The sequence below is a fragment of the Hyperoodon ampullatus genome, assembly GCF_949752795.1.
Source record: "Hyperoodon ampullatus genome assembly, chromosome: 11".
Classification (NCBI taxonomy): Eukaryota; Metazoa; Chordata; class Mammalia; order Artiodactyla; family Ziphiidae; genus Hyperoodon; species Hyperoodon ampullatus.
Window position 1 is genome coordinate 73,752,955 of NC_136924.1, and position 26,662 is coordinate 73,779,616.

Sequence of the window (26,662 nt, forward strand, 5' to 3'; positions counted from 1 at the left end):
GTTGTAGTTGAGGCAGCACTAATGAGACAGAGGTGGGCCCTGAAGAGGCAGCTAGAAATGAGAGTGAAAGCAGCGAAAATACATTATCCGAAAAAAAGAATTTTGTTATTTTCCTCTTCAGTCTGGGAAGAATGTATTTTGATAGCCTAGCTCGCGACACATATTGGGTGTTAAACATAGGTTGTTTTACCATTTTACATTTTAAAACTGGTCAGGTACTGGGGCTTGAATTTATTTATTTTTTATTATTTTTTTTACATCTTTTTTTTTATTAGTTTTTTCTTTATAACAAAGTGAATCAGTCATACATATACATCTGTTCCCACATCCCTTCCCTCTTGCGTCTCCCTCCCTCCCACCCTCCCTATCCCACCCCTCCAGGCGGTCACAAAGCACCGAGCTGATTGATCTCCCTGTGCTATGCAGCTGCTTCCCACTATCTATCTACCTTACGTTTGGTACTGTATATATGTCCATGCCTCTCTTTCGCTTTGTCACAGCTTACCCTTCTCCCTCCCCATATCCTCAAGTCCATTCTCAGTAGGTCTGTGTCTTTATTCCTGTTTTACCCCTAGGTTCTTCATGACATTTTTTTTTCTTAAAATCCATATATATGTGTTAGCATGCGGTATTTGTCTTTCTCTTTCTGACTTACTTCACTCTGTATGACAGACTCTAGGTCTATCCACCTCATTACAAATAGCTCAGTTTCGTTTCTTTTTATGGCTGAGTAATATTCCATTGTATATATGTGCCACATCTTCTTTATCCATTCATCCAATGATGGACACTTAGGTTGTTTCCAGCTCCGGGCTATTGTGAATAGAGCTGCAATGAACATTTTGGTACATGTCTCTTTTTGAATTATGGTTTTCTCAGGGTATATGCCTAGTAGTGGGATTGCTGGGTCATATGGTACTTCTATTTTTAGTTTTTTAAGGAACCTCCATACTGTTCTCCATAGCGGCTGTACCAATTCACATTCCCACCAGCAGTGCAAGAGTGTTCCCTTTTCTCCACACCCACTCCAGCATTTATTGTTTCTAGATTTCTTGATGATGGCCATTCTGACTGGTGTGAGATGATATCTCATTGTAGTTTTGATTTGCATTTCTCTAATGATTAATGATGTTGAGCATTCTTTCATGTGTTTCTTGGCAGTCTGTATATCTTCTTTGGAGAAATGCCTATTTAAGTCTTCTGCCCATTTTTGGATTGGGTTGTTTGTTTTTTTGCTATTGAGCTGCATGAGCTGCTTATAAATTTTGGAGATTAATCCTTTGTCAGTTGCTTCATTTGCAAATATTTTCTCCCATTCTGAGGGTGGTCTTTTGGTCTTGTTTATGGTTTCCTTTGCTGTGCAAAAGCTTTGAAGTTTCATTAGGTCCCATTTGTTTATCTTTGTTTTTATTTCCATTTCTCTAGGAGGTGGGTCCAAAAGGATCTTGCTGTGATTTATGTCATAGAGTGTTCTGCCTATGTTTTCCTCTAAGAGTTTGATAGTTTCTGGCCTTACATTTAGGTCTTTAATCCATTTTGAGCTTATTTTTGTGTATGGTGTTAGGGAATGATCTAATCTCATACTTTTACATGTCCCTGTCCAGTTTTCCCAGCACCACTTATTGAAGAGGCTGTCCTTTCTCCACTGTACATTCCTGCCTCCTTTATCAAAGATAAGTTGACCATATGTGCGTGGGTTTATCTCTGGTCTTTCTATCCTGTTCCATTGATCTATCTTTCTGTTTTTGTGCCAGTACCACACTGTCTTGATTACTGTAGCTTTGTAGTATAGTCTGAAGTCAGGGAGCCTGATTCCTCCAGCTCCGTTTTTCGTTCTCAAGATTGCTTTGGCTATTCGGGGTCTTTTGTTTTTCCAAACAAATTTTGAAATTTTTTGTTCTAGTTCTGTGAAAAATGCCAGTGGTAGTTTGATAGGGATTGCCTTGAATCTGTAGATTGCTTTGGGTAGTAGAGTCATTTTCACAATATTGATTCTTCCAATCCAAGAACATGGTATATCTCTCCACCTGTTTGTATCATCTTTAATTTCTTTCATCAGTGTCTTATAATTTTCTGCATACAGGTCTTTTGTCTCCTTAGGTAGGTTTATTCCTAGATATTTTATTCTTTTTGTTGCAATGGTAAATGGGAGTGTTTTCTTGATTTCACTTTCAGATTTTTCATCATTAGTGTACAGGAATGCCAGAGATTTCTGTGCATTAATTTTGTATCCTGCTACTTTACCAAATTCATTGATTAGCTCTAGTAATTTTCTGGTAGCATCTTTAGGATTCTCTATGTATAGTATCATGTCATCTGCAAACAGTGACAGCTTTACTTCTTCTTTCCCAATTTGGATTCCTTTTATTTCCTTTTCTTCTCTGATTGCTGTGGCTAAAACTTCCAAAACTAAGTTGAATAAGAGTGGTGAGAGTGGGCAGCCTTGTCTTGTTCCTGATCTTAGTGGAAATGGTTTCAGTTTTTCACCATTGAGGACAATGTTGGCTGTGGGTTTGTCATATATGGCCTTTATTATGTTGAGGAAAGTTCCCTCTATGCCTACTTTCTGCAGGGTTTTTATCACAAATGGGTGTTGAATTTTGTCGAAAGCTTTCTCTGCATCTATGGAGATGATCATATGGTTTTTCTTCTTCAATTTGTTAATATGGTGTATCACATTGATTGATTTGCATATATTGAAGAATCCTTGCATTCCTGGAATAAACCCCACTTGATCATGGTGTATGATCCTTTTAATGTGCTGTTGGATTCTGTTTGCTAGTATTTTATTGAGGATTTTTGCATCTATGTTCATCAGTGATATTGGCCTGTAGTTTTCTTTCTTTGTGACATCCTTGCCTGGTTTTGGTAGCAAGGTGATGGTGGTCTCGTAGAATGAGTTTGGGAGTGCTCCTCCCTCTGCTATATTTTGGAAGAGTTTGAGAAGAATAGGTGTTAGCTCTTCTCTAAATGTTTGGTAGAATTCGCCTGTGAAGCCATCTGGTCCTGGGCTTTTGTTTGATGGAAGATTTTTAATCACAGTTTCAATTTCAGTGCTTGTGATTGGTCTATTCATATTTTCTATTTCTTCCTGAGTCAGTCTTGGCAGGTTGTGCATTTCTAAGAATTTGTCCATTTCTTCCAGGTTGTCCATTTTATTATCATAGAGTTTCTTGTAGTAATCTCTCATGATCTTTTGTATTTCTGCAGTGTCAGTTGTTACTTCTCCTTTTTCATTTCTAATTCTATTGATTTGAGTCTTCTCCCTTTTTTTCTTGATGAGTCTGGCTAATGGTTTATCAATTTTGTTTATCTTCTCAAAGAACCAGCTTTTAGTTTTATTGATCTTTGCTATCGTTTCCTTCATTTCTTTTTCATTTATTTCTGATCTGATCTTTATGATTTCTTTCCTTCTGCCAACTTTGGGGGTTTTTTGTTCTTCTTTCTGTAATTGCTTTAGTTGCAGGGTCAGGTTGTTTACTCGAGATGTTTCCTGTTTCTTAAGGTGGGATTGTATTGCTAAAAACTTCCCCCTTAGAACTGCTTTTGCTGCGTCCCATAGGTTTTGGGTCGTCGTGTCTCCATTGTCATTTGTTTCTAGGTAATTTTTAGTTTCCTCTTTGATTTCTTCAGTGATCACTTCGTTATTCAGTAGTGTATTGTTTAGCCTCCATGTGTTTGTATTTTTTACAGATCTTTTCCTGTAATTGATGTCTAGTCTCATAGCACTGTGGTCAGAAAAGATACTTGATACAATTTCAATTTTCTTAAATTTACCAAGGCTTGATTTGTGACCCAAGATATGATCTATCCTGGAGAATGTTCCATGAGCACTTGAGAAAAATGTGTATTCTGTTGTTCTTGGATGGAATGTCCTATAAATATCAATTAAGTCCATCTTGTTTAATGTATCATTTAAAGCTTGTGTTTCCTTATTTATTTTCATTTTGGATGATCTGTCCATTGGTGAAAGTGGGGTGTTAAAGTCCCCTACTATGAGTGTGTTACTGTCGATTTCCCCTTTTATGGCTGTTAGTATTTGCCTTATGTATTGAGGTGCTCCTATGTTGGGTGTATAAATATTTACAATTGTTATGTCTTCTTCTTGGATCGATCCCTTGATCATTATGTAGTGTCCTTCTTTGTCTCTCCTAATAGTCTTTATTTTAAAGTCTATTTTGTCTGATATGAGAATTGCTACTCCAGCTTTCTTTTGATTTCCATTTGCATGGAATATCTTTTTCCATCCCCTTACTTTCAATCTGTATGTGTCTCTAGGTCTGAAGTGGGTCTCTTGTAGACAGCATATATATGGGTCTTGTGTTTGTATCCATTCAGCCAATCTGTGTCTTTTGGTGGGAGCATTTAGTCCATTTACATTTAAGGTAATTATTGATATGTATGTTCCTATTCCCATTTCCTTAATTGTTTTGGGTTCGTTGTTGTAGGTATTTTCCTTCTGTTGTGTTTCTTGCCTAGAGAAGTTCCTTTAGCATTTGTTGTAAAGCTCGTTTGGTGGTGCTGAACTCTCTCAGCTTTTGCTTGTCTGTAAAGGTTTTAATTTCTCCATGAAATCTGAATGAGATCCTTGCTGGGTAGAGTAATCTTGGTTGCAGGTTTTTCTCCTTCATCACTTTAAGTATGTCCTGCCACTCCCTTCTGGCTTGTAGAGTTTCTGCTGAGAGATCAGCTGTTAACCTGATGGGGATTCCCTTGTGTGTTATTTGTTGTTTTTCCCTTGCTGCTTTTAATATGATTTCTTTGTGTTTAATTTTTGACAGTTTGATTAATATGTGTCTTGGCGTATTTCTCCTTGGATTTATTCTGTATGGGACTCTCTGTGCCTCCTGGACTTGATTCACTATTTCCTTTCCCATATTAGGGAAGTTTTCAACTATAATCTCTTCAAATATTTTCTCAGTCCCTTTCTTTTTCTCTTCTTCTTCTGGAACCCCTATAATTCGAATGTTGGTGCGTTTAATGTTGTCCCAGAGGTCTCTGAGACTCTCTTCTGTTCTTTTCATTCTTTTTTCTTTATTTTGCTCTGCATCAGTTATTTCCACTATTTTATCTTCCACCTCACTTATCCGTTCTTCTGCCTCAGTTATTCTGCTATTGATCCCATCCAGAGTATTTTTCATTTCATTTATTGTGTTTTTAATCGATGCTTGATTCATCTTTAGTTCTTCTAGATCCTTGTTAACTGTTTCTTGCATTTTGTCTATTCTATTTCCAAGATTTTGGATCTTGGAAATAGAATCTTGGATCAGCTTTACTATCATTATTCTGAATTCTTTTTCAGGTAGACTGCCTATTACCTCTTCATTTCTTAGGTCTGGTAGGTTTTTATCTTGCTCCTTCACCTGCTGTGTGTTTTTCTGTCTTCTCATTTTGCTTATCTTACTGTGTTTGGGGTCTCCTTTTTGCAGGCTGCAGATTCATAGTTCCCGTTGTTTTTGGTGTCTGTCCCCAGTGGCTAAGGTTGTTTCAGTAGGTTATGTAGGCTTCCTGGTGGGGGGGAGTAGTGCCTGTGTTCTGGTGGTTGAGGCTCGATCTTGTCTTTCTGGTGGACAGGTCCACGTCTGGTGGTGTGTTTTGGGGTGCCTGTGGCCTTATTATGTTTTTAGGCAGCCTCTTTGCTAATGGGTGGGGTTGTGTTCCTGTCTTGCTAGTTGCTTGGCATAGAGTGACCAGCACTGTAGCTTGCTGGTCGTTGAGTGAAGCTGGGTGCTGGTGTTGAGATGGAGATCTCTGGGAGATTTTCGCCGCTTGATATTATGTGGAGCTGGGAGGTCTCTTGTGGACCCGTGTCCTGAAGTTGGCTCTCCCACTTCAGAGGCACAGCACTGACTCCTGGCTGCAGCACCAAGAGCTTTTCATCTACCCGGCTCAGAATAAAAGGGAGAAAAAGTAGAAAGAAAGAATTAGTATAAGAAAGAAAGAGAGAGAGAAAGAAAGGAAGAAGGAAAGAAAGGAAGGAAGGAAGAAAGAAAGGAGGGAGGGAGGGAGGAAGGAAAGAAAAAGAAAGAGTGAAAGGAAGAAGGGAGGGAGGGAGAGAGGAAGGAAAGAAAGAAAGACAGGAGGGAGGGAGGGAGGAAGGAAAGAAAGAAAGGGGCAGAGGGAGGGAGGGAGGAAGGCAAGGTAGGAAAAAAAGAAAGAGGGAAGATAAAGTAAAATAGAATAAAGTATAAAATATAGTAGCGTTATTAAAAATAAAAAAGTAATTATTGAAAAACAACGACAAAAAAACGGATAGATAGAACCCTGGGACCTATGATGGAAGCAAAGCTATATAGAGAAAATCTCACACAGAAGCATACACATACACATTCACAAAAAGAGAATAGGGGGAAAAAATCGAAAATCTTGCTCTCAAAGTCCACCTCCTCAATTTGGGATAATTCGTTGTAAAAAGAGGAATAGGGGGAAAAGTCTGAAATCTTGCTCTCAAAGTCCACCTCCTTAATTTGGGATAATTCGTTGTAAAAAGAGGAAAAGGGGAAAAAATCTTAAATCTTATCCTCAAAGTCCACCCTCTCAATTTGGGATGATTCGCTGTCCATTCATGCACTCCACAGACGCAGGGCACATCAAGCAGACCGTGGAGCTTTAATCCGCTGCCTCCGAGGCTGCACAGAGAGATTTCCCTGTCTCTTCTCTGCTCTCACAGCTCCCAGGTCTCAGCCTTGGACCTGGCCCCGCCTCTGCGCGTAGGTCGCCGGAGGGCGTCCGTTCTTCGCTCAGACAGCACTGGTTTAAAGGAGCCGCTGATTCGGGGGCTCTGGCTCACTCAGGCCGAGGGGAGGGAGGGGCACGCAGTGCGGGGCGGGCCTGCGGCGGCAGAGGCCGGCGTGACGTTGCATCAGCCCGAGGCGCTCCGTGCGCTTTCTTGGGGAAGCCGTCCCTGGGTCCCGGGACCCCGGCAGTGTCGGGCTGCACAGGCTCCCCGGAAGGTGGGGTGGACAGTGACCTGCGCTCGCACACAGGCCTTGTGGCGGTGGTGGCGGCGGCGGCGGCAGCAGCAGCCCCAGCATCCCACGCCCGTCTCCGGGGTCCGCGCCTTCAGCCGCGGCTCGCGCCCGCCTCTGGAGCTTCTTTAAGCAGCCCTCTTAATGCCCTCTCCTCGCGCACCAGGAAACAAAAGGGAAGAAAAGGTCTCTTGCCTCTTTGGCAGCTCCAGACTTTTTCCCCGGACTCCCTCCGGGCTAGCCGCGGCGAACCAACCCCTTCAGGCTCTTCCTGCCGCCAGCCCCAGTCCTCTCCCTGCGCTCCGACCGAAACCCGATACCCGAGCCTCAGCTCCCAGCCCCGCCCGCCCCGGCGGCCGAGCAGACAAGCCTCTCGGGCTGGTGAGTGCCGGTCGGCCCCGATCCTCTGTGCGGGAATCTCTCTGCTTTGCCCTCCACACCCCTGTTGCTGTGCTCTCCTCGGCTACTCCGAAGCTTTCCCCCTCCGCCACCCGCAGTCTCCGCCCGCGAAGGGGCTTGTAGTGTGTGGAAACCTTTCCTCCTTCACGGCTCCCTCCCACTGGTGCAGGTCCCGTCCCTATCCTTTTCTCTCTGTTTATTCTTTTTTCTTTTGCCCTACCCAGGTATGTGGGGAGTTTCTTGCCTTTTGGGGGGTCTGAGGTCTTCTGTCAGCGTTCAGTAGGTGTTCTGTAGGAGTTGTTCCACGTGTAGATGAATTTCTGATGTATCTGTGGGGAGGAAGGTGATCTCCGCGTCTTACTCTTCCGCCATCTTCCTCCGGACTCTGGGGCTTGAATTTAAAAAGCAGTGGCAGATTGGGTTGCTTCCCTGAGGAGGTTCTGGCCTGGAGGACAGTAGAGAAAGTCCTGGAGGATCAGTGACTCCTGATTTTCTTGGTGGGAAGAGTTGCTTTTCCATGTGTTTCTATCTGGATTGAAAGGTCACTGATTGTGCTAGAAGTGAGGCTCTTTGTCCCTTGGAGCCCTGCCTGAGGCAGGGATTCTGCACACTGTTGTTGCATAGCTACTTATGTTGATCAGCTGTGATCGCAAGCAACTTTGTCGCTAATTGAGTACTGAAGTTTACAAATGATTTCTTTTTAAAAAAATGAACTGGGTCAAACTCAAGGTTATTCCAATAAGAGCATCCCTCTCACTCAGTGGAATGACAGGGAAAGAGACAGAGCTCTAAGTTACATGGGTGTGCGAGCGTCACCTGGCATGTGAATAGTGGCAGGACAAAAATTTGAGAAGCCATCCCCCCAATCTCCTGCTCTCCTGTTTGCTTCTCTAGGAAGTCCATTGTGGTCTGTGTCATTTTGCACCCTCTGGCCACTTTATCTTTTAGAACAGGGTTTCTCAACCTTGGCACTATTGATATTTTGAGCCAAATAATGCTTTGTTTTGGTAGGATGTTTAGCAGCGTCCCTGGCCTCTACCTGCTAGCTGTCAAGAGTACACTCCCACCCGTGCCAGATGTGACAACAAAAGATGTCTCTAGAAGCTGCCAAATGTCCCCAGGGGGAAACGTCTTCCCCAGTGAGAACCACTGTTTGAGAAGAAGCAATCTGGCAGGTCATTGTTGTTCTGTCTGACAATTATTTTTCTCTTAGAAGCAATCTGTAGACTTTGTTTCCTTTCTAAAACACCAATCTGACTGTAGCATTCCCTTGTTTGACCTCTGTTGGTTCCCTGTTACATACAAGGAAAAGATAAAAAATGTTTGATATCATCAAATCACATCTTCTGTCTCTCTTTCTACCCCCTTCCAAAACCTTATTCTCCATAAGAAGTCCATACTGGACTTCTCACCATCCCCATGAGCCTGTTGGTTCATGCCTTTGCACAGGCATGAGCCAACGCAGGTGGTTCATTTGGCCTGGAATGACTCTTGTGAAATCATTTTAATTCTCAGGATTAAAGCTCAGTAGCAACCTTTTCTGTGAAGACTTTCCCAGGCAGAGCTAGATATTCCTGTAGTACTTTTCCTTACTTCTATTTGAACACTTACAACACTGCATGGTAATTATTTGTTCACGTGTCAGTCTCCTTCATCAGAGTGTAATTAACTCAAGGCCAGCTGGCAGAGGCAATACAGGAACAAGAAGATCCAGACTGAGGTTGGAGTGGATCCCCAAACCTGGCATATAAAGTAAAAACTGAGTCCACAGTGGGCTGAAGCCGTGAATGCCACTGCCACCAGAATGTGCCAGGTCTGAGACATGCACAGAGTCCCAGGCTCAGTCTGAGATCTGTGGAGTGAAGGGAACAGGGGAAGTCCCGGCTGCACCCTGTGTGGTGGTAGCACCTCCATCTGCAGGGCTGCAGCCCCTCCACTCCTTCCTGCAGCTTTACTTTGATTTCAAGAACTGCTGCTGGACACCCCTCCATCAATAAGGCATTTTTATATATTCAGTGTCTTCAGGCAAAGTCATGAACCATTAATGGTGGAATTTTAGACACCAGTTGAGGCTGTGAGGATAGGTCACTTAGACCAGAATAGTCTTCTCTCCAAATCACACCCAGGAGGGGCAACCTATTTTGCTCATCTGTTTTGCTTTGGCAGTGACGATCATTTCAAAAGAAAAAAGTGGTTGTTCACTGTGAAGCTGAAGGAGAGGAGGGAAAGGAAATGTGAAGCTTGTCCCCACCTCCCCCTTATGAAAATAAGAGAGAGAGAGACAGAGGCAGAGGGAGGGAAGGAAAAAGAGAGAGATCCAACTGCACTTCACATGGTGCTAAGAAGACATTTTCCCCCTTTGGGTAACAAACCCTGAATATAGTCTCACCTTAAAGGTAGGAAAGCTCATTGCCCTCTCTTCAAAAACAGTGTCAGTCTGTGACGTGTTCTGAGTTATATTTGAACTTCTTAAATGTGACATCAAGAAGATACGCTCTGAAATTGGCAAGCAGTGCTGCAGGTCCCTGCAGGACTGTCCTGTGTGTGGGCGTGCTGTGTGTGTATGAAGTGAGGGGGAGGACAGTGGACCAGACCAGTGGTAGGAACATCTCTGGATTTGCCTCTAGAAGATTGTTGCTGGAGAGGGGCGGTGGAGATCCAGTGTGTTTCCTAAACTGGTCTTGGGCACACTGCAGGGAGAAGAGAGTTGGAAGGAGGTATCTTTCCCTCACTCCTTGGTCTTGTCTGGCCTGGTCTCGTCTCTGATGTCAGCCTTCTGGTGTTCAGAGGGTGCTTTGGATTTTCAGCTGTCATATGCATCCCACCCGCCCACCCCCAGTTCCTCTTTAGTTCGTTTGGCTTTTCCTCCCCGGACACTTCCTTCTAGGGGATCTGTGGTCTCTATTCTTCATAGTCTCAACAGACTTCTTGAATGTGTTTTATGCAAGGTAGATGTTAAATATGTGCTCACTGAATTTGCATGTGCACATGTACTTCTGTATATGACTTTCAATTTTATCTGTAGTCCTGACGGCCAGTGGTATCTTGGAAATGCAGAGCTCTTTAATAAGAAATACGGTTTAATAGAACCATATTTTCCTGGGGCCAAATCTCATGCTTTTCTTCAGAAGCTGTGTGGACTGACAGAGGTCTTGGAAATGAAGGAGGGTAAGGCAAGAAGGTCCTATTTTCTAAGGTGTTATAATCCAGTCTTGTTCTCTCCAATATAGGCCAAACCCACCCATCCCATCTAGATTTCTGGATGAAGACCAGAGGTGGCCAGAGGCCTCAAGGTTCTGTACCTTTGGAACATAAAACATTGCCCAGAGCAGTGTTGAAACACACATCCATAGCACAACCCTCTTACCCCTTGTCCTCTGCTCAGGGAGAAGCAACCAGGCATTTCAATATAAACATACATTCTTCAACATCAGTTCTTGGAGGTCAAGCCAGTACAATATCTGTCTTTCCAGTAGAGCTATTGCCAAAGTAATAGTGCAGTTTTGCACCAGAAATCCCTTTTAAAAAATGTTTTAATGAAAACATTTAAGAATATGCCTTCTGTTTTGTTTTTCAGATGTTGTGCTTAATATACTAGTAACAGAAATACCCTTTGCACAGCATAGCATAAGCTTATTCAGTCAGGGAGTTTCGGATTCAGGGCGGCATTGGGATGATTGATGATTCAGTACAGACTGATGCGGGTCTGTCTTCTGCTCTTTCCTGCTGTGTCACTTTTCAAATCAGAGAGCAAACTTTCACCACTAGGAAAAAAGTCATGCCACCATTAACTCGTATTTCAGTGTTTACTGCCATAACGCAACTAAATGCATCTGTGTTGAGGAAAATCTTTCTTGTCATAGTTGGACACTTTAGGGGCAATTAATGTTATTATTATTATTTATTTTTTTTGCGGTACGCGGGCCTCTCACTGTTGTGGCCTCTCCCGTTGTGGAGCACAGGCTCTGGACGCGCAGGCTCAGCAGCCATGGCTCACGGGCCTAGCCGCTCCGCGGCACGTGGGATCCTCCCGGACCGGGGCATGAACCCGTGTCCCCTGCATCGGCAGGCGGACTCTCAACGACTGCGCCACCAGGGAAGCCCTAGTGTTATTTTTAAATATAACTGTTTTAAAGTTTAAAAAAGGTTTTACAGTCAGATGATTTTTCTTATCATTGCTGCTGTGTCCCACTTTTACAAGAAAAATAAAAGTGAATTATTTCTAACTTTAGTTTTCATCTATTTCTAAGCTAAGCAAGTGAATTTTATGCTTAGCCCTTGCTTATTAGAACAGAACCCTCTCTAAAACTGGCAGATGTCATTCATTTCCTTTTCCTGTGGCTCAGTCAATAATCCTGACATTATCTGTTAAATAACAATACCAGCAGGTGAAGACACAGGCTTTCAAATTTATAAGAAACATTGACTGCCCCTCTCTTGATTGAAGAGATGCCTTTCACTAGGTCTGTAGTGAGAGGGAAGATAGGACCTTTCCTTCTGCAGCTTTCCCTCCTTGCTGCCATCTGAGGGATTCTGGGTCTGTGAACTTGTCTGATTTAAGCACTAACCGTGATGGGTGTTTTTAATATTGGGCCTTGCTGAAGTCACATCTGGGCAAGGTCTTACTGAAGAGCCAGGAAGATAAGCCAGAGCTTTATAGAGTTTAACCTTCATTCCTATGAGCTCTGGTTTAGCTTAAACTCGCTCTTTCCCACAGATCACCCTCATCCCTGCCAAGCGCAGTGCCAAGCTTCCTGCCCAGCCAACTGGCTTCCTCCATGGTTCTATCATCATTTTGCTGTTCAGGAGAGCAGAGCAGCATCGTACCAGCGATTCTCAGAACATGGCATGTTCTCGGAAAGCTGATCCCATCTGGCCTCCCTTTCCTGAGTTTTAACCCGGAGCTCACACTCCAAGCTTAGCAGCCATTGTCTCCCTCGGGAGAAACTTGGTTTGGGCTACACCCAGGGTCAGTTAAGACGTTAGAGGCCCTAAGCCGAGTATATTTTCACCCCTTCCATTCTCCAACATAGATAAGTTCAACAACAACAGCAGCAGAAGCAATAATAATTTTTTTTTTTTACTACTAATAGCCAACATGTATATATCAATATGTGCAGGTACTATTTTAAGTGTTGTATGTGGATTAACTCAATAATCACAACAGTCCTCTGACTTGTGAGTTACTATTATTATTCTGAATTTATGGATGAGGAAATTGAGACACAGAAAGTTTAATGAACTTGCTCAAGGTCACACAGCTGGTAAATAGGGGAGTCAGGATTTGAACTCAGGGAGTAGTGCCAGCATCTTTTGGATTAACCACTCTTCTATATTAAAAAGTAACACTATAGAGGAAAACTCAAAACTTGTATATGTGCTGAAGTTGAATGGCTTCTTTCTTGATTTTCCAATTATAAATTTTATGTAAGATAGTTGAGAGTGACACTTTCTTTCTTTAATTTGGTGGCCCTGCTTTGCCAGAACCCTAAGTACTGGATGTGCTTATTGGATGGTCTAGTGCTGTGCTGTCCCATCCAGTGTTCGGTCCAACTACCAGGCTTTGTCAGAAGCCTGCTCTCTCCTTTGATCTTCACAGGGCCACCGTTAGTCTGCCCCTTTATCAAGAGGAGGCATCTTTTATTTCACTGGGAAAAAGAAGGGGAAAGTGCCTCACTACAGAGCAGTGATGCATCCTTCTGTCTGCATCCTCAGGCAGAAGGCCCTATGGACCGCATGCCCAAACTCCAGGCCCCACTATCAGCTCTCAGTGTGACTGTTGGTAAGCCACTTAACCTCCCTGTGTGAGGGCTGATGAAATAATGCTTTGATCTTTGCAGAGAAAAAGGCTTTATATAAATACCAAACAGGTCTACTCTTCCTTGCCACCTCTTAAATTCATGTGGAGGCTGAGGTGCCTTGTAACATTCCAGAGCATCCTTAATTACAAGAACAACGTTCCTAGACCTGGACTCCCAAGTTTTCAATCATAATACTGTGTCTAGTTTTATGAGGTGCCTCAAAGCAAAAATAACCCCTAGGACTTTTTATGGGAGCCTTTTGTCTCCAAAGCTCCAAGCACTCTAACAATAGACATTCTATAAAAACCCCTGCACACAACCCTATACATTATTTAAAACCTGTGCATTTTGAAACCAAATTTGTACCTAAGTGCCTGCTAGAGCCCTGTTGTTCTCTTAGGCTGTTAATGGTAGTGACTTGGGATACAGCTTTCAGCTTGTGTATGTATATATTTTAGCAGACTCAAAGCAGGATCCCTTTTTTCCCACCGCTCCACCCTCGCCAAGGTTTGCCTTCCTTGTGTGGTGCCTGGAGCCCAAAATTAGCACTCATAAACATCCACATCTGAGTCACAATTCATAGTCCCTCAGTGCCATGTCATCAGGGAGAAGCTCACTTAGGTACTTACAGGTGTGGAAGACGGAGGTGACCTGGGAAAAAAATTATTTTAGGAATATTTGCTTTTTAAAATTGCAAGTTCAGAAGAAATTCAAAGTGACTGAGTTTTAGGCAAGGAAGAGGTAACCACTGGCTGTACCTCTTCACCATCATGTGAGAATTATATCTATTGACAGGTAGAGAAGCCACCACAGGAGAGAAGGAAAAATGTCCTCTCTGACATTTCCCACATGTGCTCTGTTCTGCTGACGTCATTCCACTCATGGCTACGAGGTAGGCAGGATTGTCAGCATTTTACAGATGGCAGTTCCAAAGATCAATGAAGTCAGGTCATTTCCCTATGGACACACAACTAGAAAATACCAAAACCAAGATCTAGTCCAAGCCCTTATGCTACACTGGAAATTAGGAAAACTATGCTTGGGATTCATTTAGATTTACCTCTATATGGTACAGTAGAGCCCCACCATCTCTGTTTGATTCTGTTGAGTTCAGAAAGCAGTTACTGAACATCTATTATGTGCCAGGCTTTCCTAAGCACCAGAAACCCAGAGATGAACATGGCATGACCTGTGTCCTGGAGAAACTTACTGCTGCTTATTTAAGTGATAAAATATCTTCCAAATGGGCAAAACCTACTGAAGTACAATAGACTTAGGTGTAAGTATAATTTAATGTGTAATAATACCTAACTTGTTGGGAATTTATGTTTCTAATGCATTATCTTACGACATTGTTTAAGAACTCCATGAGATAAGGACCCTTATAATCGCCAGTTTACAGATGAAAAAACAATACATCTGTGCTGTCCAATATGGTAGAGATGTGACTATTTAAATTTATTAAGTAAAATGAAATAAAACCATAAATTTAGTTCCTCAGTAGTGCTGGTCACATTTAAGATGTTCAGTAATCACCTGAACCAAGTGACTTTACCATATTGGACGATGCAGATACAGAATATTTCCATCACTGCAGGAAGCCCTATTGCACATCACTGCGCGAAGTAACTTGCCTACACAGGAATGTGCAACATGGACTTAGGGCTGACTCCTGACTGTATACAGTTCTTATAACCCTTACGTTATATTACCTCCTTCATATCTAGTGAAAATTTGGGGAGGGGGAGCACACAGGGAAAGAGTTTAAAAATCTCTTATTTATTCAAGAGATAAGAAATATCTGAGATGATGGGGAGCTGGAGACCTATGGACAGTTGCCCTTGAAGCCCTTTTGTGGTACTTGTAAGAACTGGAAACTATTTCTTTCACTAGATCAGGAAAGTTAGTACTTGCTGTTTGCTCTTTTATGGAACCATGAGGTAACTTTTGCTAAGGGTTATTCTAGGATTATGTCTTATTTACTTTTAAGTCTCAGTTCCTAACATAGCACTTGGTATATAATAGGTACACAAAAATACTTCTTGAACTAAATTCCAAAATAAAAAATAAGTGTAACATCTTCTGCTGGTCTTAATAGAGTTGTACTGAAGAAGAGTAACATTAATGGCCTTCCTTATGATTCCTAGGGGAAAAAAAGGAAAGAAGATTTCCACCAGGGCAATATCCAGGTGCTTGGTTTCATAAAAAGAGGGCCACATATGTATTTATCTATAACCTGACAGGGACATAAGGTGGAGTGATCATCAGAACTGCCTAAAATCTTATCGACCAGATTTTATAGTATGCTATTTTAAATCTAAAGAAACTCTGTATATGGCTCTAAAACAAGCACTGAAAACAACTGCCTCAGTACCAAATTAATTCCTGTTATTATCTCCTCAGTGAAGTGAAAACAAACCAAGTCACCCCCTTTTCAATGCGTCCCGGTGTGTTATCCCAGATTACTTGCACTTGCCCACCAAAGGTTGCGTGAAAGCTGAAAAAATACCCTATTTTGGCTTCCAGGTCCTCCTCCAGCTTCTTTTCATCAGTGCAACCTCCACCCCCCATCCCCCAACCCCATCTTCCTTTTCCTCTCTTCATGATTTAGCTAAAGTGTTGGCTTCCGTGTTATTTAGAACAAACAGAACCTATAGCAATAGGGTTTCAAAGACAGATGTGAAGGGATGGGAAGCAAATGCTGCATGCCCACTCACTGCTTCTTAAAAGCTTTAATTTACAGCCAAAATAAAAAGTTGTTCAATGCGGAGGAGTCAGCTTTGAAAACTGATAAGAGGAGAAGAATGCCAGACCCATTTTGAATTTGAACTTAACAACTAGGACCCTTCTTTTCCCAGCAGCAAACTGATTGCAGCTTCCTTAGAATGATTTAAGAATTCCCTGGAGGCATTTTGCCCCAGTCCCTTTGTAAGCTTTAAAATCCTCCTAACAGGGCTTATCAGAGAAGATTCCAATTTAGAGCAGCAAAAAGTTTAGTGGCTGATGTCAACTCTAGCTTTTCTTTTTCTTTCTTTCTTTCTTTTTCTTTTTTTTTCCAAAAGGAGACATGATGTTTTACAGTGTTAACAGTTTTGAAAGGTCCTACATTTCCAGTGAACAGAGTGCTTCTGTGAAAAGGGCTCTGAGAAGCATTATTCAGGCGAAAAATGCATCAAAGGCATGTGAGTTAAAAAGAAAAAAGTTTGCCGAAGTGGATGGAGATTGGAGGCAGCGTGTGCTGACAGGTGCAATTATAGCCAAATAATTGAATCTTTTAAGAGAGATCTGGTGAGATAAGGCAGTAGTTGTGGACTCATATCGGAAACCTGTTCATAATTAGATATTCAGGGTTCCAGCTGTGGATGAAACACCAGCATAGGGATCTGAACTACTTTACAGGCAGAACATAATAACTATTGCACTTTGTGAAGCGGTGTGAGACAGCATGACATCAGTCCCACGGAAATTAATTGATACAAAGTTTGGAGAGGAGGCTCAGGCTTCTCCTGCAGATTCCCAACAGTCTGGAATCTCTTTCAGCCCCTGAAAGCTAGTCAACCCAGCTTCCAAGTCCTTTGGTCTCAGAGAAACTAAAAAAAAGTCAACTTTTCAAAATTAATTGCTTTAATTAGCAACATTAAACATCTTTCTTTGTTGTCTGAAGAGTTTCCAGGCACTTCAGTTTCCTTTGTCTATACCATGTGTCTTAGCCAAAGACACTGGGATGAGAACACTCCAGTGTTTATTTCTGAGAATGTTCCACCAAAGTCATAAACGATAATAACGTTATTTATGGTCTTGAAATATAGGTGCTTGAGCCTTGACTCAGTGAGAAGTGGGGTTCCTGTAGGAACTGCATCTCTGCTTGCTCAGAGATCTGAACAGCAGTTCCTTCTTAGGGTCTCTACGACCCTAGTCCTAGAGACTAGGGTACCTTCTACCCTAAGAAGGTACAAACTAGCGCAATCACTTCTACTTAGAACAGGGCAAAGGCATCCCGAGCATTCCATTAGTAATTCTGTTAGACTTCTTGCTTCAGGCTTTCATTCTTAGTGAAGCAATATAACTTATTCTGATGTGTTGTATGATTTTTTCTTTCAAATTTATAATTTCTCTTCTATGTATGGTTGGATTACCTTGTAATGCTATTAAAGGTTCTTAAGTTGGCTGCGGGTTATAGGTTTCTGATAATTACACCTTAACTTAAATTTCAGGTGATAGCCCCTTTTCTACCACAAAGAATTGACTCAAAGTCTTTGGATCTCTCGTATTTTCCTTCTTCTTTCCTTTTTAACTGCCAACTTTTCACTTTCCCTTCTACCTATAAGCCTTTGGACTCCATTGGTACTTAGGCAGATAGAAGACTGTCTTCTTCAAGTATTTAACAAGCTCAAAAGTAAACCCAGTTTTGCAACAAGAATCCACCACTGTAACCATGACCTATCCCATTCTCACATTGGGAAGCACCCAGCACTGTGCCTGGCCCATCGGAAGCATTCAATACATGTTGGCCACAATAGTTGTTCTTTTAGCTACTGTTTAATTTATTTATTCATACCGTGAGCTAATACTCACCATCTTTAGTATTTCCCTGGAGTTTGACGTCTGGTCTAATTTTGAAAATATTGTTGTCATATTTTCTGCCTGGTTCAGTAGGGGTGTTTTAGTATTTACATCATAAGCTACAATGGGGGTACTCAGATTTATCCATGGTGGGCCCCTCAATTCCAACATTGGTGCAGACTGCATGACCTTTAAAAAACTGAGCACAGGAGTGAGTCTACAGGGTCCACTCTCAGCGTAGAAGTATGCTGAATCAAACACCTTTAACTGATCTCTGAGTCAAGTGCGTGTGGAGGAGTAACTTGCTACCTAGTGAGCTTTCCTTACCACCTTTCATTGTTCCTCAGTATGTATGTATGTTTGTATGATGTAATTTTAGTGGCATTAAATTTGGGCAGCTCAAAATTACATAATCACATTTAGCTTTAGTTTTAAGTACTAGTTGCTTGAAGCCTGTTCAGGGTGTTGCGAGCATCGTCTGTTAGGACAGGAGGTCTCCACCCTGCCTGTGTCTTATGATCACCCTGCGAGCTTTTAAAACAATATAGCTGCTCAGGCCTGTCCCAGAGAGTCTGACTGCATTGCTCTTATGTAGCACCCAGTCATTGGTATTTTTAAAAAGGCTCCCCGGGTAATCTGGAGGGTTGAGGACTGAGTGGCAGGAAAAGAGACTTAGGACACACTGGCTACATTTTTACCTGTGCTAACCAGCTTGGTTAAACGTTCCCCACAACTGAAGCTGTGCCCCGCCCAGCCCTTCTCGTTTACTCCACCTTGTAAGTTAATAGAACAGAAGGAGCACAGCTTTGAGTCAGAGGAATTTGATTTCAAATCTTGTCTCTGTCTCTTATTAACAGTGTGTCCTTGGAAAAAAAATGCTTAAATTTACTGAATGTTAGTTTCCCCATTTATCAAATGGGAATAATAAGACTTCTTTGTAAGTGAAGATGAAATTACTAATGGAATATGAAAACATTTAGCCCAGTACCCAGCACATAATAAGAGCTCAGGATATGTTAGCTTTCTTTTTTAATAAATTTATTTATTTATTTATTTTTGGCTGTGTTGGGTCTTCGTTGCTGTGCACGGGTTTTCTGTAGTTGCAGCGAGCAGTGGCTTCTCTTGTTGTGGAGCACGGGCTCTATGCACGCAGGCTTCAGTAGCTGTGGCTCGAAGGCTCTAGAGTGCAGGCTCAGTAGTTGTGGAGCACGGGCTTAGTTGCTCCGTGGCACATGGGATCTTCCTGGACCAGGGCTTGAACCCATGTCCCCTGCATTAGCAGGCAGATTCTTAACCACTGCGCCACCAGGGAAGGCACTATGTTAGCTTTCTATTTTTCCTCCTTCTGTCTTTAATTTCTTCATAAGTAAAATGAGGGGCTCTGATAACATTTAAATTCTCCTTATGCCCTAAAATCCAATGAGTCTGATTCACCACCTTAAGGAGTATGACTGGAGAGTAAACACCACATATGCTCTTCCACAAATTCAATTTCTATACAAAAAGGAGGCTGTTGGCACACAGTTGATAGAGAATGAATCTGGAGTTTCTTTCAGTATCATGTCCACGTATTCTCATTTGGCTGCTTTTTCAACCTGATGTGTCTGGGAAGGGGCTGGCCAGGGTTGGGCATGTGGTTTGAGCTGTGGGAACAGAACTTTTTGACCAAGTAATGCCATATGTCTTATGTTGGCACCCATCGTCTGCCCTTGACCACCATTCCCTTGCTTCAGCCTCATGACCATCCAACTTAACTTTATACTTGTGATATTGGTGGTAGTACCTGGCATTTATGTTATAGCATCTATTTGAAGTGATACACTTACGAGGAGCCCAGGTGAAATTAGGAAACGTCTTTCAGTTACTACCTGGCTCATTAGTTTTTGTCAAGAAAATAAAATATTGTTGCCTGCTGATTCATTTCCAGAGAGTCATATATTCCAGGATAGCTTGGTATCAGGAAATGGTTTGTGATTCATGGCAATGACTCAGGAAGGCATCCGCCTTGCTTCATTGTGACACATACCTGCCTTTGCCTGGTCTCTGGCTCCAAGTGGAAGCACAGGCAAATGAGAGAGGATGTAAACTTCTATTATTGCCTAGTTCAGGCTAGTCAAAGCAGGGGACTTGGAGGGTCTTCCAGTGTGAAGGCTCAAAAGAGTTGCTTGTGTTATAGACGGATAAATGGTCCATGGGAAAAAACATCTGTTGATGACAATAGGATCTTCTGCTGTTTCCCAGTGCCCTGCAAAGTGTAACATGGGATGCAGTGTAACTTAAGGGTTGAGAGCAAGAGTTTAGAAATCATGATAAGCTGGATTCAAGTTTTGGCTTTATCACTGTCTGTAGCAAGAATCGGCAAACTTTTTCAGTAAAGGTCCAGCTAGTAAATGTTTTAGGCTTTGTGGGCCATATGGTCTCAGTGACAACTACTCAACTCTGCCATTTTAGGCAAAAGGAGCCATAGACAATACATTAATGAATGGGCTTGGCTGTGTTCCAATAAAACTTTATTTACAGAAACAGGCAGTAGGCCAGATTTGACCTGCAGCTGTAGTTTGCACACCCCTGGTCTATAGAATGTTGCACCAATAAGTTACTTTAATTCAAGTTTCTCTTGAGTATTCAGAGAGACAGTGCATGTAATAAAATACTTAACACATGTTTGGCATATGATACGCTCTTGAAAGTAGTAGTCACTATTATTTTGTTAACATATCGTATATCATATAATTTAAGATGCCATGGTTGTAAGATGTATCTGGATTTCAGAGTTGATAAAAAATCTTAGGATTGGTGAAATTTGGTAACATTAATTACAGTAGCAAGGTTATAATTAGAATTTTAGGTCTTGTTCTGCCAGTGATAGCTTAACTTGTCTAACATTTCTCTGTGATGTTTTTCTTTTCAGAGACACATGTCACGAACTCCTGGGACATGTCCCTCTACTTGCGGATCCTAAGTTTGCTCAGTTTTCACAAGAAATAGGCCTGGCATCTCTGGGAGCATCAGATGAAGACGTTCAGAAACTAGCCACAGTGAGTTCATTTTCAACCTAAAAACCCATTCTGTTTATGTCCATTCATAAGGTAAAGAAAGTTTTAGAGTTACTGACTATGAGTGATAAGGCAAACACTCTGGAGAGGGCATGGTGTCTTTACTTTTCCCCATGTGTGTTCCTTTGAAGCACAATGTGTTCTTGGCCTATTAACTGTCAAAATCTTTGTACTTTATCCTTCTCATTCAGGGATTGGCTAGATTGTAAATTTTTGAGGCTTGCAGGTCATGAGGTCTCTGTCATAACTACTTAGCTCAGCCAGTGTGGTGTAAAAGCAGCCACAGACAGTACGTAAATGAATAAGTGTGGCTGTGTTCTGATAAAACTTTATTTATTAAAGCTGGCGGTGGGCCAGATTTGGCCTGTGTGCTGCAATTTGCCAACTCTTGTTCTAGTTCAGTGTTTATTTCCTAGAAACATTTGTAATACTGAAAATTATGCATTTATGGTAAAGTAGAGGTTGTACTTGGGATTATTTCTGATTAGTCAGTATGGGTTTGGTCAGACAGAATTTGAGGCAGCAATAAGCAGCTCATGCTAAACAATTATTATAAGTGCAAAACCAGAAAAAGATTTTTTTTTTTTTTTTTTTTTTTTTTTTGCTGTACGCGGGCCTCTCACTGTTGTGGCCTCTCCCGTTGTGGAGCACAGGCTCCGGACGCGCAGGCTCAGTGGCTGTGGCTCACAGGCCTAGCCGCTCCGCGGCATGTGGGATCTTCCCGGACCGGGGCACGAACCCGTGTCCCCTGCATCGGCAGGCGGACTCTCAACCACTGCGCCACCAGGGAATCCCCAGAAAAAGATTTAATAGATACTATGGTCTCAGCAAGGTTCTTCTCAAAACAATCGGTATGAGAGGAAAGGTGTAATGTTGACGGCTACCTTTAAGCTGCTGAAGAGCCAGCTCTGGCAAGCTCATATGCTTCATCCTAGCCCCATTTCAAGGAACCCCAAGTAAGAAAGAGCAGGTTTAGCAAACTCACTTACCTACAGGGTCCAGTCTGTTAGCCTCAATGAGCAAAGGTACTGGAGGAAGAAAATATAGGATCCTAAATTGTGTGTATTTGACACAGACACACATTGATAGCGTATTAGGCATGTAGGAATATTCTTCACTCCCACCAAGAAACAAGTGTTCTCCTAGATTTCTTAAGATGCAAAGCCCTTTCAGTATACCTTTTGTTTCCTAATTTTGATAGACATACAGGAACTGAGAAATATTTTTCTACTAAAAGAGAAATAGCAGTGCAGAAGCCATGCTGTTGGCGTCAGTGTGGGGATGAGTAGGGTTGAGTGGGGACTGCGGTGAACTCAGGAGAGCATCCCTCTTCTACAGCAGGAGCCTGCCAGATGGGAATGTGGGCCTTTGTGTGGCTGGATCTCCAAAATTTTGAGAGAGGCTGGAAATCTAGATTTCTAAGCGAAATTTAATGATTTTTCAATGTTGGCTCTTAAAAAGAAATCTACCATTACAAGCTGAGGAAAATATATTTGTAGACTGAATTAGGAGCTAGGATTCCAATTTGTAACCTCTACTCTAGGGATTGTATCTCACATATATTGGCTATCTATTACTGTGTAACAAGTAATTCCAAAATTTAGTGGCTTAAAACAATAAACATTTATTATCTCATAGTTTCTGTGTTCGGAGATTTGGGAGCAGCTTAGCTGAGTGGTTTTGCCTTAGGGACTTTCCTGTGGTTGGTGTTAAGATGTGGGCTGAGCCCGTAGATGTCTTCAGATTTGGGAAAGTTCTCCCAAGATGGCTCAGTCATGTGGCTGTTGGCAACAGGCTTCCTTCAGAAGAGAGAGAGAGAGACAGAGACAGAGACAGAGAGAAAGAAAGAAAGAAAGAGAAAGAGAAGGAAAGAGACAGACAGAGATAGTTACTGAGGGAGGAAGTTGTAATGCCTTTTGTGGCTTGATCATATGCTGATCACATCAGCCACATTTTATTCATTAGAAGGGACTCACTCCAGCCCATACTCTAGGGGAGGAGAATTCATCTCCACTGTTTGGAGAAAGGAGCATCAAAGTATTTGTAGATGTATTTTAAAAGCACCACAACATAAATCCTGTTTTTGGGGCTTTTTTTTTTTGTGGTATGCGGGCCTCTCACTGTTGTGGCCTCTCCCATTGCAGAGCACAGGCTACAGATGCACAGGCTCAGTGGCCATGGGTCACAGGGCCAGCTGCTCCGCGGCATGTGGGATCTTCCCGGACTGGGGCACGAACCCGTGTCCCCTCCATCGGCAGGCAGACTCTCAACCACTGCACCACCAGGGAAGCCCCTGACCGTTGCTTTTAAGGACTGATGTGGGGTCTACCTGGATAATTCAAAGGTATCCATTCAAAGTCCATGTCTGCAAAGGTGACATATTCACAAGTTCTGGAGATTAAGAAATGGATATCTTTGGGGGACCATTATTGTTTCTATTTTTACACTTGCAAGATAAAACTAATAATTGAACCTTGAAACCTGTTTTACTAGGGCCAGTGAATTTGGAGGATGAGTAAGTTTTCTTTTGGAATTTATATTCTTAAGCATGGTTCCAACACCCTTGACCATGGATTGCCCTAGCCCCAGTAGCCAAAAACACTTCCATCTATTAGAGATCATTAGATCATCAATCTTGTTTCTCTCACTTTCTTTTGTCCTCTTTTTCAATTGTTCTTTGCCTAGAATATACCTGCTTTTCTGTAGAAGCCAGTTCAAGTCAACAGATATTCTTTAAGTGGCTAAAGAATCCTAGGTACCATGAGGTAGGAATAGGGAAAAGACAAAGAAGTTGTACTTACTTCAAAGAACTCATGATCTAGTACACAAAAATACAGAAAACCCAGAGTCAGTGTTAACTTTTATTTACGTACATAAGCAGATACGTAGGAGAAGTGGATTTAAGGTCAGTCTTCTAAGTGTGTGTGAATTCTGAGTTCATTGTTGGAGACTGGGGCTCAGAATCGGGCAGGGACCAGCAGAGAGGTTCTTCTCTGTGTAGAAATAATTGGTGACAGGTTAGGGAGGATCAAGGGCCTCCCAAGGGAGCCAACATGTCTGGAACCTCATAGTGGCTTTGACTTTAAGTCTTTTGAAAGTTTATACTAAAGAGTATAAACTTTCAAAAGACTGAAAAGATTTTGAGTCTCTTCTAAATGCAGTGGAGAAGTTCGGGCTAGGGATGGTGCCTTACCAAGGTCTTGCCTGACCTACTCATTTCTCTTTTCCTGATGTTGCATGTTGCCCCTACCTCAGCTCTCTTTGATTTCCTGTCTCTCACAAGCCTTGCAGGTCCAATATTTTCCAATGTTATAGACTGCCCACTTACTTGGAAAAGCGTTTTGCAGACCAAGGAGAAATTTGGAAAGCTTCTTCCATGTGATGGGGAGAATATGGAGGAAGATGGGCTCAGTGTGAGGAAGCTAGGGAGGTTTTTCTCTGAAATGATACTGTAACTGCCATTGACTTCTAGAACCACGTCCCAGTCCTCAGTTAAAAACAAAGTGAACAGAAAACTGCTGGAAGTTGGTTTTGAAAGAAAACACAGATTCCAGCCAGGCAGTTTCACAGTAAACCCAGGAATAAATAACCTACTGGATGGCATGCATATTAAAGACTGTCAAGCCATAGACTAAAGCCAGAAGACCAATTTAAGGACCCCATTGCAAGGACTAAGAGATTAAGAGATAAGCCCTCACTGAGAGGGGTAAAAAGTCCAATGGTAGGGGAAGCGTGGTGGTTAGCGAGGCCTCTTGGCTGTCCAGATGAGAAATGGAGATATTATTAGCTGATTTCCTCGGAGTTGTGTTAAGTCCCCTGAAAAAGTACTAGAATAAAATGAGAGATGAGATGCACCAAAGGAGAAAAATCCGTAGAGAAGACAAATGGAAAACCACAGAAATCACTATTTATGCAGAACAATGAGATAGCCCATATTATTCCTTTACTCTAGGTGAGATTTATATTATTAATGACTCTGTTTGTATAGTGCCTGCTTTTCCTTGTTTAGTGAATTTAAGCACTTATGAAAAAGAGAGTCATGCCTGGTGAAAGTAGACACTTAATAACTTTCTGTGATGTGCTGTCAACCAATCCATCTAAGGCAGAAAACAGCCTCCCCTAAACATCATGGGCGCCGCCAAACTCTTGTTTTGTTCAAAGCTGCTTCTGAACTTCTGGGTCTGATTTCAGAGGGACTAGGTGATTGCCTATACCTACTGCCTCTTCTTGCTATATTTCTGCATGATATTTATTTTGACATTTTAATAATGCTCATTTTTGAGAATGAAGCTATCTCTGCTGTTTTATGTGGGCATGGTGTCTACTCCCTGAGAACCGTTTAAATGAAACTCTTTTGTATCTGAAGAAATTGATGATGATGCTTGGTAACTGTATGTGAAATGCATTGTTATACATGTAAATAATTTGCCCTCTGGTGGATAATGAATAAGGCCGCTGGATTTGGCAGCTGCACCCTTTTCATACTCATCATAGCTGTCCAGGGTCTGTGCATGATAGATATGCAAAAAGATGCCCCAAAAGGGTTGCATAGCGTGTGCTGTAATTTTCGGACCAGCCATTTCCCACTGTAGTACTGGTTTACATGGATTTAATAGATTAGTATCTTCTTTAAGGACGGTAATCGTAAGTGCCTTCAGGGGCCAGACAGGTGCCAGTATGTGTGAAATAGCCTGATAGAAGATAACAAGGAGTACTGGAGCCTGTGGAGAACTAGAGAATACACATTACATTACACCTAAAGGCCTTCAAATTCAAAAGTGAAAATAAAACAAAATGTTCTTTGGCTGCAAATCATGTTTGCAGGCTGAACCAGAACTCTAGGCCCTCAGTTGCCAGCCCTTGTATTTAAAGTTAGATTATACATTATACTATACCATGCTGAGTGACCAGCCCATGCTAGATTCATCTTTATATCATATTGGAGGTTCTCAGTTACTGCTTACTGGATAACTGACTATTTTTCCCAAGAAAGGATGGCTATTACCATCTTCATTAGAAATAAGTATCTTATTGCTATTGAGAGGTGACTGGTTTTGAATTACAACTTTAAACAGTCACAAGCATGACTGTCATACATGTATGCTGAGCATGTGTCAAAGATTTATTTAACTCAGTCATGAGGGAAAAGCAAGATGGTAAATGTAGCTCCAAGAAGAATTTGAGAGACAGACCATCTAGTCACTGGAAGAAAGAATCCTGGAACAAGGTGCAAAATGTTTTATGTTCTACAGGGCAAAGAACTGTAACCTTGAAGTTGTCTTTTCTACCAGGCAGAAATCATTTGCATGTCTAGTGGACAAAAATAACTTGCAATTTATCAGTCTTCATAAAATTAACAGCATCTGGGCCTCAATCAATATAAATAGGAAGTCAGACAAAGGGTATATTCCCTAGACCAGTGTTTTTCAGACGGTAATGTGTATAAAATAACCTAGGGATCTTGTTACAAGTCAGATTCTGGCCAAGTAGGTCTGGAATGGGGCCTGAGATCTGGCATTTCTGATAAGATCCCAGGTAATGCTGATGCTCCTCATTCAAGAGAAGCGGGTGACCGTTACACAGGTGCACCTGTTAGACAATGCTTGAGTATGTCTTTCAAAAGGCATGTGGTAAGCTTTTAGCTTTATTTCCATATTCAATACTTTTGCTAAAAACTAAGCTAATAGGGTATTGCTAGATAAATATTGTGTGGTGTGACATGAGTTTATTTAGGACTTATTCTGGGCCTGAAAATGGACCCTTGTATCTCTGAGTGCCATGTCCACTGCTTCCATTTTGTGTGTCTGCTCTCACACTCTCCTGCCACCTGCTATTTTGCCATATGACTTATATCATTCAATTTTATAGGAATGCA

The 26,662-nt window shown here is 42.0% G+C and overlaps 1 protein-coding gene across 1 annotated transcript in view; it reads left to right on the plus strand.

Moving 5' to 3' along the window:
* TPH2 (tryptophan hydroxylase 2) overlaps positions 1–26,662 on the plus strand; it is a gene marked incomplete at both ends in the record, with an annotated part of 92,259 nt that overhangs the window by 38,730 nt on the left and 26,867 nt on the right. Inside the window, one exon of the mRNA XM_079714618.1 lies at positions 20,643–20,769. Coding sequence (XP_079570744.1) covers positions 20,643–20,769 — 127 coding nt within the window. The remainder of the gene's footprint in view (positions 1–20,642; positions 20,770–26,662) is intronic.